The sequence below is a fragment of the Paroedura picta genome, chromosome 4 (genome assembly GCF_049243985.1).
Source record: "Paroedura picta isolate Pp20150507F chromosome 4, Ppicta_v3.0, whole genome shotgun sequence".
NCBI lineage: Eukaryota > Metazoa > Chordata > Lepidosauria > Squamata > Gekkonidae > Paroedura > Paroedura picta.
Genome location: NC_135372.1, coordinates 141,733,294 through 141,745,677, shown reverse-complemented (window position 1 = coordinate 141,745,677; position 12,384 = coordinate 141,733,294). Strand labels below are relative to the sequence as shown.

At 57.8% G+C, this 12,384-nt stretch overlaps 1 protein-coding gene across 2 annotated transcripts in view; it reads left to right on the top strand.

Annotated features, from left to right (window-relative positions):
• The first annotated feature begins 6,298 nt into the window (after positions 1 to 6,298).
• The window catches only part of SLC2A4RG (SLC2A4 regulator), a 30,787-nt gene continuing 24,701 nt past the window's right edge, over positions 6,299 to 12,384 (top strand). The window contains exons 1-2 of one of the 2 annotated variants that reach the window (XM_077335941.1): positions 6,299 to 6,913; positions 11,921 to 12,099. In XM_077335941.1, the coding sequence (XP_077192056.1) occupies positions 6,599 to 6,913; positions 11,921 to 12,099 (494 nt within the window). In that variant the 5' untranslated portion in view covers positions 6,299 to 6,598. Of the gene's footprint in view, positions 6,914 to 7,813; positions 8,172 to 11,920; positions 12,100 to 12,384 lie in introns of those variants that run through there. The other variant, XM_077335942.1, reaches the window with a different exon arrangement.

Here is a 12,384-nt window from a genome sequence, read left to right as displayed (position 1 = left end):
CCTTGGAGAACTAGGGTTGTCAGCTCTGGGTTGGAAAATACCTGGAGGTTTTGGGGCGGAGCCTGAGGAGGGTGGGGTTTGGGGAGGGGAGGGTCCGATGCCATCGTGGCCACCCTCCTAAGCCACCATTACCTCCAGGGGAACAGACCTGTGTCACCTGGCAATCAGCTGATTCTGTGAAGGTTCAAGGGGGTGGCAGGTGACAGTGGGTGAGTGAGAGGTTGTGGTTGTCCTGCAAAATGCAGGGGGTTAGACTAGATGACCCAGGAGGTCCCTTCCAACTGTATGATTCTGGTCACAATGTCCAGAGATCTGCAGTCACCCCCTGGAGGTTGGCAACCCTAGGGGAGAAACAGCTGCTTTGGGGGTGGACTCTGTGGTTTCATCTCCCTGCTAATCTCCTTCCCCCGGAAGCTGCTCCCAAATATCCAGGAATTTCCAAACCTGGAGCTGGCGGCCCTGGAATTTTGATGCACAAGATTTAACCCCTCGGCCTGTTGGGATGATTTCTCACTGGCCACGGGACTTTTGCTTTGGCACTACGTGGCTGCCTCCCCGGAACCAGCCTCCTGCAGCTCGGGTTGCCAACTCCAGGTTGGGAAATTCATAGAAGTTGGGAGATGGCACCTTGGAGGAGATGAGGGACCTCGGCTGGGTGTTAGCCATTCGGTCAGGGTCCCTCTTGGCAAACCTATGGCTTAACCGTTGCCGCAGATTTCGATCTTTAAGTTGTATAATGCTTTGGCCAGTGTCCATTTTGATGGTGTCTAGCCACCGTATTCTTTGTCGGCCTGGTTTCCTTTCTCCACTGACCAATCCTAGCATAAATTGCTCTCTCCATCGAGTTGGATCGCAGGATATGACCAAAGTCAATTAGCCGGAGTTTCGTGGTTTCACCTTCCAGGGATAGTTCGGGCTTTATGCGCTCTAGTATTTACTTGTTTGCGGCTTTTGCTGTCCATGGAGTCCGCAGAAGCCTCCTCCAGCACCGGAGTTCAAATGAATCAACTCTCCTCCTGTCTGATTTCTTCATCGTCCAGCTTTCACAGAGCGGCTAATTGATAGATTGAACTAATCTACATATGGAAATGGAGCTTACGTCCTTGCTTTTTCGTGCTCGGTTCAAGCTCATCATTGCTGGGCGACCCACAGCAATTTGACGTTTAATGCTCTGGAACAGCTCTCAAACAAAGGAGTCTCATAGTGGCTGACAATCGTCTTCCTTTTCTCTCCCCACAACAGGCAGTCGGTGAGGTAGGTGAGGCTGAGAGAGCTCTGAGAGAACTGGGCATGGCCCAAGGCCACCTAGCTGGCTGCATGTGGAGTGGAGAACCAAACCCGGTTGCCCAGATTAGGGGCCACTGCTCTTGAGCACTACACTACACTGTCTGTCTCTCACTGCACCAAGCTGGGGGACAGCCGGAGAAGCACTGAGGGGCACCATCTCCGGGTTGAGAAATCCCTGGGGATTTGGGGGTAGGCTTGGAGAGGGCAGTGTTTGGGGGAAGGGAGTGACCTCAAGAGAGGTAAAGCGTCATACAATCCAGCTTCTGATGTTGCCCTTTTCTCCTGGCCAACCGGTCTCGGTTGTCTGAAGATGCTCTGTAATTCTGGGAGATCGCTATCCTCCCCACCTGGAGGTTGGCAACCCTAGGGGCACTGGAGACGCTAAATCATGCCCTAGGCTTGTGCCCCGCTCCAAGAGACCCACCAAGGCCCAGGGCTTCCCTAGATGTAGAAGACCAGCCGTGTGTCCTTCATCTGGAAATTATGCTGTGAGCTGAGTCTGGCTTCTGACTCAAACGCTCCAATTGGGCCGCTCACAAGCCCGGCCGCATGAGTGGCACTGAGCAGGATTCGAGGGCGCATTGCTCAAACAAGAAAAGCCACTGGCTTGGCTCTCTGCTAAGGAGCAGGTCTTCGGCAGGGAGATAAAAATTCTTAATTATTAACCCTGGTTCACGTAGGCGCTGCAGGGGCCCGGCCTTAGCGCTCGCAGTGAACGGGGTGGTTAGGGCACCCAGCTCCGGGTTGGGAAATAACCAAAGGTTTTGAGGGCGGGGCCCGGGAGGAGTGCGGTTGGGGGGAGGGGTGGAGCTTCAGCAGGATATAACATCACAGAGTCCGCCTTTTCTCTAGATGATCTCGGAAACAGGGCCCACCCGGGCTGGTATTTGGCTGGGAGACCTGCAAGGATTGGGGTGGCAGTTCCTCCAAGGACCACCAGGGGTCTTGCCACAGAGTCAGGCCATGGAAAAACCCCTCGAATACCCCTGCTTAGTATTTGGCTGGGAGACCTGCAAGGATTGGGGTGGCAGTTCCTCCAAGGACCACCAGGGGTCTTGCCACAGAGGCAGGCCATGGAAAAACCCCTCGAATACCCCTGCTTAGTATTTGGCTGGGAGACCTGCAAGGATTGGGGTGGCAGTTCCTCCAAGGACCACCAGGGGTCTTGCCACAGAGTCAGGCCATGGAAAAACCCCTCGAATACCCCTGCTTAGTATTTGGCTGGGAGACCTGCAAGGATTGGGGTGGCAGTTCCTCCAAGGACCACCAGGGGTCTTGCCACAGAGTCAGGCCATGGAAAAACCCCTCGAATACCCCTGCTTAGTATTTGGCTGGGAGACCTGCAAGGATTGGGGTGGCAGTTCCTCCAAGGACCACCAGGGGTCTTGCCACAGAGTCAGGCCATGGAAAAACCCCTCGAATACCCCTGCTTAGTATTTGGCTGGGAGACCTGCAAGGATTGGGGTGGCAGTTCCTCCAAGGACCACCAGGGGTCTTGCCACAGAGTCAGGCCATGGAAAAACCCCTCGAATACCCCTGCTTAGTATTTGGATGGGAGACCTGCAAGGATTGGGGTGGCAGTTCCTCCAAGGACCACCAGGGGTCTTGCCACAGAGTCAGGCCATGGAAAACGACCTCTGAATATCCCTGCTTAGTATTTGGATGGGAGACCTGCAAGGATTGGGGTGGTAGTTCCTCCAAGGACCACCAGGGGTCTTGCCACACAGTCAGGCCATGGAAAATGACCTCCGAATATCCCTGCTTAGTATTTGGATGGGAGACCTCTAAGGATGGGGGTGGCAGTTCCTCCAAGGACCACCAGGGGTCCTGCCACAGAGTCAGGCAATGGAAAACGACCTCTGAATATCCCTGCTTAGTATTTGGATGGGAGACCTGCAAGGATTGGGGTGGCAGTTCCTCCAAGGACCACCAGGGGTCTTGCCACAGAGTCATGGAAAACCTTCTAACGTCCCTCGCCTGCCTGCCGGACAAAGCCTCAGGTCTCCTGGCTACACGACAGGCTCGCCGTACGATGAATAATAAGAAATCTCCCGATGAACTGATCCCTCTCTCCTGGAAATCAGGTGTCAGCCCAGGAGATCTCCCGCCAAGACTTGGTGGTTGGCTGCTCTCGTTGTGATCTTCCACCACAACCATTCCGCCAGATCTCTCATGGCTGGAGAGGGGGGGGGGAGTTCCCAGATGCAGGTTGGGAAATTCGTGGAGATTTGGGGTTGGATCCTGGGGAGGAGAGAGTCCCCCCCCCTCCAGTGCAGCCGTGTTCTGCAGGGAAGCTGGGCTTTATCTAAGATTTCTGTAGCCAATGGGATTTATTCCGAAGTCCAGGCAAGTGCCACAGTGATTGAAACGGGGTCAACCAGCAGGGTTGGGAAATGTCTAGAAATTGGGAGGGGGGGGGTTGGGAAGGGGCTTCAATGCCACAGAGTCCTGCCACAAAGCCGTTTCCTCCAGGGCATCTGATCCCTGCAATCGGGTGATCTCCAGGCCCCACCTGGAGATTGGAAACCCTGTAGGGGTCCCAAGGCAGCTGGATCCCCCCCAGGCCCCACCCTGGCTTTGGCTGAGACCCCTGGAGGCAGGAAGGACCTGTCTGTGGCTCCTGGGAGCCAGATATCCCCATGGCCTCAATATGTGTAGTCAAACTGCGGCCCTCCAGATGTCCATGGACTACAATTCCCATGAGCCCCTGCCAGCGAACGCTCATGGGAATTGTAGTCCATGGACATCTGGAGGGCCGGTTTGACTACCCCTGAAAACCTTCGGTATGTGGCAGGAACAGGTAATTCACGTGGCCCTTTCCCCTGTCCCTGTTAGCACAGCTCGGAGGTTTCCTTTTTTAAAAAGCACCCGTTCCGTGCAAGGTATTGTCCTGGACATGTGTCGTCTTGCCTGCAGAATGTCTAGCCTAGCCCACAACAGTATTTGCTCAAATGCAGGCTAGATTAAGGTGTGGGGCCGGGTCGGTTTGAAGCAGCAGAACAAAGTTGGAGTCCAGGGGCCCTTTTGAGACCGACAAAATTTTACTCAAGGGATGAGCTTTCATGTGCAAGCAATCACACTTTGTTCTATTCAGGTGCAAGACTAGATCCCCCTCCCTCTCTCTCACACAGGAATGAGGCCAATCACCCTCTCTGCCTACCTACCTCGCAGGGTCGTTGTGAGGATGAAACAGAGGATGGAAGCTGCTTCGGGTCCCCAAGGGGGAAAAAGTAGGGTATAAATGAATGAAATAGACAATAACATTTATTTGTTGTAGATATTATAGCTCAGTCCTAGAGATCAGCCCTGCCTGCTCCTTAGAAGGCCAGATCCTGAAGATGAAGCTCAAATACTTTGGCCACCTCATGAGAAGGAAGGACTCCCTGCAGAATAGCCTAATGCTGGGAGCGATCGAGGGCAAAAGAAGAAGGGGATGACAGAGAATGAGGTGGCTGGATGGAGTCACTGAAGCAGTAGGTGCAAACTTAAATGGACTCCGGGGAATGGTAGAGGACAGGAAGGCCTGGAGGATCCTTGTCCATGGGGTCACGATGGGTTGGACACGACTTCGCAACTAACAATTATAGCTGTTGTTCTGAGATCGGCAGGTTGGACTAGATTACCCTGATGGGCCCTCTGACAGTGAGAATAGGAGGGTGTCATCTTACATTTACATACAAGTAATATCCAGAAGCAATTGTGTGTGTCCCCGTGCAAATACTTTTTTAACAGGTCATCTTAAACTTGGGAGCACCTTCCTTTTGAGTCAATTCTTGCCTGAGAGGCCACACTTCAGGCAGCAGCTCAGAGTGGTTCAAAGGCAAATATTCCCTGCATGCAGAAAGCCAGCATGTCAGGGAACATGTATCTATCTTGTCTGCCTCCAACCCACAATCTTTAGAGTTCCAACCCATACACAAGATGACTGTGTAGGCAGGTTTCCAGCCTCCAGTTAGGGCCAGGAGATCACCCACTATTATACCTGAGCTCAGTTTCCCTTGGGGAAAATTGCTCCTTTGGAAGGGGGACTATAGCACTGCCTGTTGTTAGTTGTGAAGTTGTGTCCGACCCATCGCGACCCCATGGACAAGGATCCTCCAGGCCTTCCTGTCCTCTACCATTCCCCGGAGTCCATTAAAGTTTGCACCGACTGCTTCAGGGACTCCATCCAGCCACCTCATTCTCTGTCGTCCCCTTCTTCTTTTGCCCTCGATCGCTCCCAGCATTAGGCTCTTCTCCAGGGAGTCCTTCCTTCCTTCTCATGAGGTGGCCAAAGTATTTGAGTTTCATCTTCAGGATCTGGCCTTCTAAAGAGCAGTCAGGGCTGATCTCCTCTAGGACTGACCGGTTTGTTTGCCTTGCAGTCCAAGGGACTCGCAAGAGTCTTCTCCAGCACCAGAGTTCAAAAGCCTCAATTCTTTGACGCTCGGCCTTCCTTATGGTCCAACTTTCACTGCACTGGTAGAGGCATGAAAGCATAGTTGGAAGGGACCTCCAGGGTCACCTAGTCTAACCCCGGGCAGAATGCAGAGAACTCTCAACTATCTGCCCCCCCCCAATCCACCTCCCGAATTTCTCCAAAAGCCATTTCCGCACACGCGTTGCACCGCCCCGCTTGCTAACTTTGTTTTTTTTTTTTTTTGGGGGGGGGGTTCTGCGGTCGGCTTCAACTCCGAGCTCCGCTTGGCCGCCCAAGCGGGACTCCCTTCTCGCCTGGCCGGCTCCATCCGAGGCGGCTGCTCGGAAGATGGCCGCGGCAAGCGGGCGGCAAGATGGGCCGGCTCTCCCCCTGCCCGCCCGCCCACCCTCTCTCTCGGCGACAGGAGGCGGAGGGAGGCGTGTCGCTCGGCTTCGAACGCCGGCGACTTTCCTCCCCCCCCCCCGAGTTGTTGTTGTTACAGGCCAGGCCGACGGGCCAATCAGCGCGCGAGCCGGCTCCGGGCAACGTTCCATTTCGGAATGTTGATACAGCGCGGCGGCCAATGGCGTGCGGCGCCCGAGGAGCGAGAGGGAGAGTGTGCGATCCCCCACCCCCCGCCGCCGCCCGGCTCCTCCTCCGCCCGGCGCTGCCTTTTCCCACCCGGCCGCCTTGCCCGAGCCCGCCGAGGGGGGCGGAGGAGCCAGCGCGGGCGGCGGACGGGAGGGGGGCGTGGCGTGGCGTGGCCCGGGGGTGCCGCCGCTGGCTGGAGGGCCAGGCTGGGAGGAGGCCGCGCGGGGGCTGCAGCCGGCGCCGTCTCTGCCCGCCCCCCCGCCCCCCGCGAGCCGGGGAAGGGCCTCGATCCGCGCCCCTGTCTCGCCGCGCGCCCCGCCGATGGAGCCCAAGCCGCGGCTTTTCAAACGCGCCGCCTCCCCCGGCGCCCGGATCTGCTCCCCGCCGCCCGGCTTGACGGCCGCCGGCCCCTGCTGCTGCCCCGACGGCAGCCCCCCCGCCGCCGGCTGGCACTGCGGGCTGATCGGGCCCTGCAAGCCGCCGCCCCCGCCGCCGACGCCCCCCGCCGCCGGCAACGCCGTCTACACCGTGCTCGTGGGGGACGCGTCGCTCCGGAGGAGAAGCCGGCGCCGAAGCTGCGAGGACGGCGAAGCCACGAGCCCCCCCGGCCAAGGCCGCCTGCAGCTTTGGCAGAAGGTGAAAAGAGGGACGGGGGGGGGCAGGGCAGGGAAGGGGCGGCCGGCCGGCCTCGAAGGGCGCCCCCCGCGCGGTCCCGCGGCCGGCTGGCGGGTGGGCGTGTCCCTGCCGGGCCTGCAGCCGCGGCGAAGCGCTGCAGCCTGCAGGGACTCCCCGTGTGCGGGCCGGGGGGGGGGGCGGAAAACCGACGGGGCTGCGTCCGAAGTTCACTCCACGGCGGGGCATCGGCCGGCGGGCGCCCTCTTGGGGAACGGGGGGGCTCTCCTCGATTTGGGGGGGCAAACTTTCTGCGGGCGGGCTGCCTTCTCGCGGCGGGAAGGGGCGCTGCCTTACGGGACCCCCGACAGCGGGGCGGGCTCCTCGGCAGGGGGCCAGCCTTGCAGGAGCGATTTCCCCCCGGGGGGGCGGACGGAGAGTCGCTCCCGAGGCCGCCTGCTGCCCGGCGGCTCGCTCGAGGCGTGCGGGAGAAGTTGCCCGAGGGCGCGGCTCAGCCTGCCCCGGGGCGATGGGGGCGGCGCGGCCTCTCGCGGTTCTCCCCCCGGGGCTGGGGTGGGCGGGGGTCGCCTGGCCGGGGGCTCCTCGCTCCCTCCGCCCGCAAAAGATGGCGCCGCTCGGCGCCTGCTGGAGCTGCGCTGCAAGTTTTTGCTCGAGGGGGTGGGAATGGAGCGGGGCCGGCCCGCGGCGCCCATCCCCGCCCCGTCCGCTCTCCTCCCCGGCCGCCAGCCACCGGCCATCAATCACTGGGCCCGGCCGAGCGCGGGAGAGGCCGACGGGGAGGGGCGGCCGGCCAGGCCCGGGGGTGGGGTCGGCGGGGCGGGGCGGGCCGGGGGGCGGCATCACACGTGCGCAGCGCCGGGATGGGGTGGATCTGGGGCGGGGCGCTTGCCTGGATCCGGAGCAGAAGCTGCCTGGTGTGCCGTTTGCCCATTCGAAGCCAAAGACGGCAGTGGATCGGTGCGAGTTTTAATAACGCGATGCCTCCAAGGCCGCTCCCGGGGCTTGGGTTCGAATCCGCCCGCGCGGAAGTTAACTTTTCAAAGGTGCCGCCTTCCTCCCGCGCACCCCCCCCTCTCCCGATATTCGGGAGGGCTTCGCCCGGACCCGCCAGTCAGATGCGTAGAGTTGGTAGCGGTCCGGAAGGTCATCTAGTCCAGCCCCTGCACAGAGTCGGCCATTCATGTTAAGAGATTGCGTCCTGGGTTCGGGTCTCAGCCTTCCTCCTTGCTGCATCCAAGACGGTGACAGTTCTTTGGGCCAGGTATGGTGCAAAGAGATTTGTATTAAAAAGGAGAAGCTTTGGGGTGGTTGGACAGCTCTGCTGTTTGGACGTGGCTCTCCTGCAGTCTTTGGGGGTGGGGGGGTGGGGCAGGAAAAGACCCCGGTGGAGTCTAATGCTATGGAGTCTGTCCTCCAAAAGAGCCCTTTTCTCCAGGAGAATGGATCTCCAGGTCCCACCTGGAGGCTGGCATCTGCAGTCCTGCAGTTAGATAGCTGGTTGGTAGCCCCTCTGTTCTCTGAGGGGGTGAGAGAATAGCTGCAGCTTCATTCCCAGAAAAGAGGGGGGGCTGTATGGGGAGGGTCAGAGAGGCTCAGTGTGGTCTAGCAGGAGATCCAGTCTTCTTCTTCTTCTTCTTCTTCTTCTTCTTCTTCTTCTTCTTCTTCTTCTTCTTCTTCTTCTTCTTATTATTATTATTATTATTATTATTATTATTATTATTATTATTATTATTATTATTATTATTATCTCTATTAACTGCCCCTCGCTGCATCCAGGCTCAGGAAGGTGTACAACATATATTTATACAATTGTGTTAAAATAATACACTCTGTAGACCAGAGGTGGCCAAAGTGTGGTTCTCCAGATGTCCATGGACTACAGTTACCATGAGTTACCAGCTCCATGGTGGTAGGGGCTCATGGTAAGTGTAGTCCACAAAACAGGCTCTCCTGGGCCTGACGTTTGGCTTTAAATTTGGCGGTAAAGGAAGCGGCTGGGAGCATGTTGCAAATTCTCGAGCTTTGGCGCTTGTGGAGGTCAGCCCGAAAAGTTTAGTCCCTGCATATACGCAGGTTTAGTCGCCTGGGGCTTTGTTTCTTGGGGAGGGTCTTATTTTGGCGCTTTGGAGTTGCGAGAGATGAACCGACCCTCAGCTCTTGATAAGAGTGGCTTATGCATTTTAAGGATACCAGGGGATCTTGCAGCCTTAAACTGGAGGCGAAGGGATCATAATTGAACGGCTTGTCGACCGGGGGCACCTTAAAGATCAAGGGTTTTTTAATCCCAGGCGTAAGATCTCATTCACTGACACAGTCCCAAGATTAGATGAAGGCTCAAGGGGGTGGCAGGTGACAGTGGATGAGTGAGAGGGCTGGGAGTGTCCTGCACAGTGCAGGGGGTTGGACTAGATGACCCAGGAGGACCCTATCAACTCTGTGATTCTGTGTGTCTGGACCGTCTAGGTCAGGATAGGCGAACGGAGGTGGTTTGCCCCTGCCTCCCTCTGCATGGTGATCCTGGACTTCCTTGGAGTCTGTCATCCAAATAGTAACCAGGGGCACTTTGCCATCACCTGCCTCTCTATAGCTTCCTCGGGGGGTCTCCCATTCAAATACTAAGCAGGACCCCATCCCCTTTTTTTGCTGTCCTTGTTTTCTCTTAGCAGGGTGGATTCCTCTTTGCGCTTTTAGGGGGGAGAGGGGGCTCTTCCAAAATGTTATCCTATGGGTCTGGCTAGGTCAGGGGTAGTCAAAGTGCAGCCCTCCAGATGTCCGTGGACTACAATGCCCATGAGCCCCTGCCAGCGAACGCTGGCAGGGGCTCATGGGCATTGTAGTCCACGGACATCTGGAGGGCTGCACTTTGACTACCCCTGGGCTAGATGGTTTGCCCGGCCCCTTCTCCTTTTCATAAACATGCTGCCTGTGGGGTAAAGTTTTCCCACTGTGCTGACACCTGTGAATTGGTGCCAACCTGGGCCTGGTCTACAGGCAGGCGATGCTGGGATGTTTGTCCCTGGGATGTTTGCAAGAGATCTGTGTAACCCAGAGAGGTGGCAAGCCATGAATGGAAAGGTCGGTGAGAGAGCTAAGGAGGCTGTGAAGTCCTAGACTGGCTGTTTCCCAAACCCCAGGAAATTAAAAACTCCCAACTGGGAAGCTTGGTGTCCATCAGGCCTAAAAAGCAGGAAGGGCACAGAGTCAGACCCTCCACTTCCCTGCAGGATGCTGGCTTGGGATTGGGGGCAGTGGTTCAGCACTTCCAACTCCTGTGTGAGAGGTAGAAATTCAACAGGTGAAGCCTCTCCCCCTCACTGCTTTTCTATTCCTTGAAGAGTGCTTTTCGGAGGCGCAGCTTGCTTGAAAGAAGATACGTTTGCTATTGTTAGCATATGCTTCGCCTGTTGGATGTCTGCTTCCAGCTCCTGTGGGAGAGGTAGGGATTCAACAGGTGAAGCCTCTCCCCCTCGCCGCTTTTCTGTCCCTTGCCTCGAAAAGTGCTTTTTGGAGGGGTGGGTGGATTGACGGAGGATACTTTAGCACTTATTACAATAAACTTCACCTGTTGGATTCCTGCTCTTGGCAGCTGTCGGGGGGGGGGCATGCACTTCTGTCTCGGGATCTGCAGGCTACGGTTCTCAAGTCCAGCTTGAGAAAATTCCTCAGGATTTAGGGGTAGAATTTGGGGAGGGGGGCTCGGCAGGGTATAACATCTCAGAGACCCTCCTCCCAAGCAGCCATTTTCCCCGGGCGAACGGATCTCTGTAGGCCGGTTGTAATCCGGGGAGATCTGGCAGCACTAAGGATTCCACTTGGCCTCCCCAGAGCAGGGGCGCATGCATGCCTTCAGGCCGATCCTCTCGTGCAACGTGGCTTTCACTCTTGCGCCGTGGCTCCTGTCCTTCCTCTCTCTTGCGCACTCTTTGCTTGAGCAAAAAGGGAAGGCCGATCGGGGGAGCCGGAGAGGAGAGCAGACCGGCTTTTTCGGCTCCCCCCCCCTCCATATTGCTCATTTCCTGCTTCTCTCTCTCTCTGGGCTTAAGAGCTGAGAGCTTGCAGCTTTTTTTAGGGGGGGGGGGAGATGAGCCGCACAGGAAAGTTCTCCGTCCCCGCAGCTGCCGCCTGGGCGCTCTTCCTGCCTCCGCCCCCTCCCTGCATCTCGCCAGGGATCCCAGTCGAGCCGTGCCCAGGAGATGGGGCTGTCGGGAGAGCGAATCCAGTGCTCTGAATGTTGGGGGTGGGGCGGGGCGGGGCGGGCTGCTGCGGCGCTCCGAAATAGCAGGCCGCAGACTTGGTGGGCTGCCGTGTGCTGCGCGCGGCGGCCTGCGAAAGCGTTTTCCTGCAGCTGTCCGGGAGATATTTTTTGGTGCCCCTCCCTCCTTGTCCTGCCCTGCCAGCGACTTCTGCCCGCTTGGACGAATCGGCCTCTCGGTTCACACCCGCTCTTCAGCTTTTGGAGGGTTTTCCTGGCCGGGCCGCCCCGCAGCTTTGGCTGAATGCTGGTCACACCTGCTCTGTTGGTCTAAGATAAAGCCAGGGACTCTGGTGTCTGAGGACCAAAGTCAAGAGCTGGCCCTGCCTGTTCTCCTGTACGGACAAAAACCTTATTACCATTTTGGTCATGACGGCAGGTAGATATCCTGACTGAGTGTGCCCTTTGTGGGAGGCTAGGCTAGGGGTGGTCAAACTGCGGCCCTCCAGATGTCCATGGACTACAATTCCCATGAGCCCCTGCCAGCGAATGCTGGCAGGGGCTCATGGGAATTGGATTCCATGGACATCTGGAGGGCCTCAGTTTAACTACCGCTGGGTTAGGTGTTCAAGGGGCAGGCAGCTTCTTGTGCAAGGGGGTCATTTGGAGCCCAGAGCACGAACAGGTGGCAGGTTTCAGGTGAAAACGCACCTCCAAGCATCTCCCTCCCGGAACTGACTGCCACTTGAGGCACGGCAGGCAGCAGCGGCCTTCTGGCTCGTGCGATTCCCAGTCTGAGACTTCTGCTTTCCTTCCAGAGCCCCGCTCACTGCAACGGAAAGGTGCTTTCGGGAGAAGTGGAGCCGGCCAGCGGCCGACTCGGACACCTTTCGGACCCCTCGGGGCTCAAACGGCCGGAGGAAGAGACGGCGGCCCTGCGGCTCCTGGACCAGACGCCCCTGAGCCATTCGGCCCACATCCCGGTGCCCAGGCAAAGGTACGGCCGCGGCGGAGGGCGGGGCGGTCTGACCGTTGTATGCAGTGCCTTCTCCGACCGGCCACCAAAAAAACGGGGGGGGGGGAAGCATCCAGTGAGCCAGTTTGGTGTAGTGGTTAGGAGTGCGGACTTCTAATCTGGCATGCCAGGTTCGATTCTGCACTCCTCCACATGCAACCAGCTGGGTGACCTTGGGCTCGCCACGGCACTGATAAAATTGTTCTGACCGAGCAGTGATATCAGGGCTCTCTCAGCCTCACCCACCTCACAGGGTGTCTGTTGTGG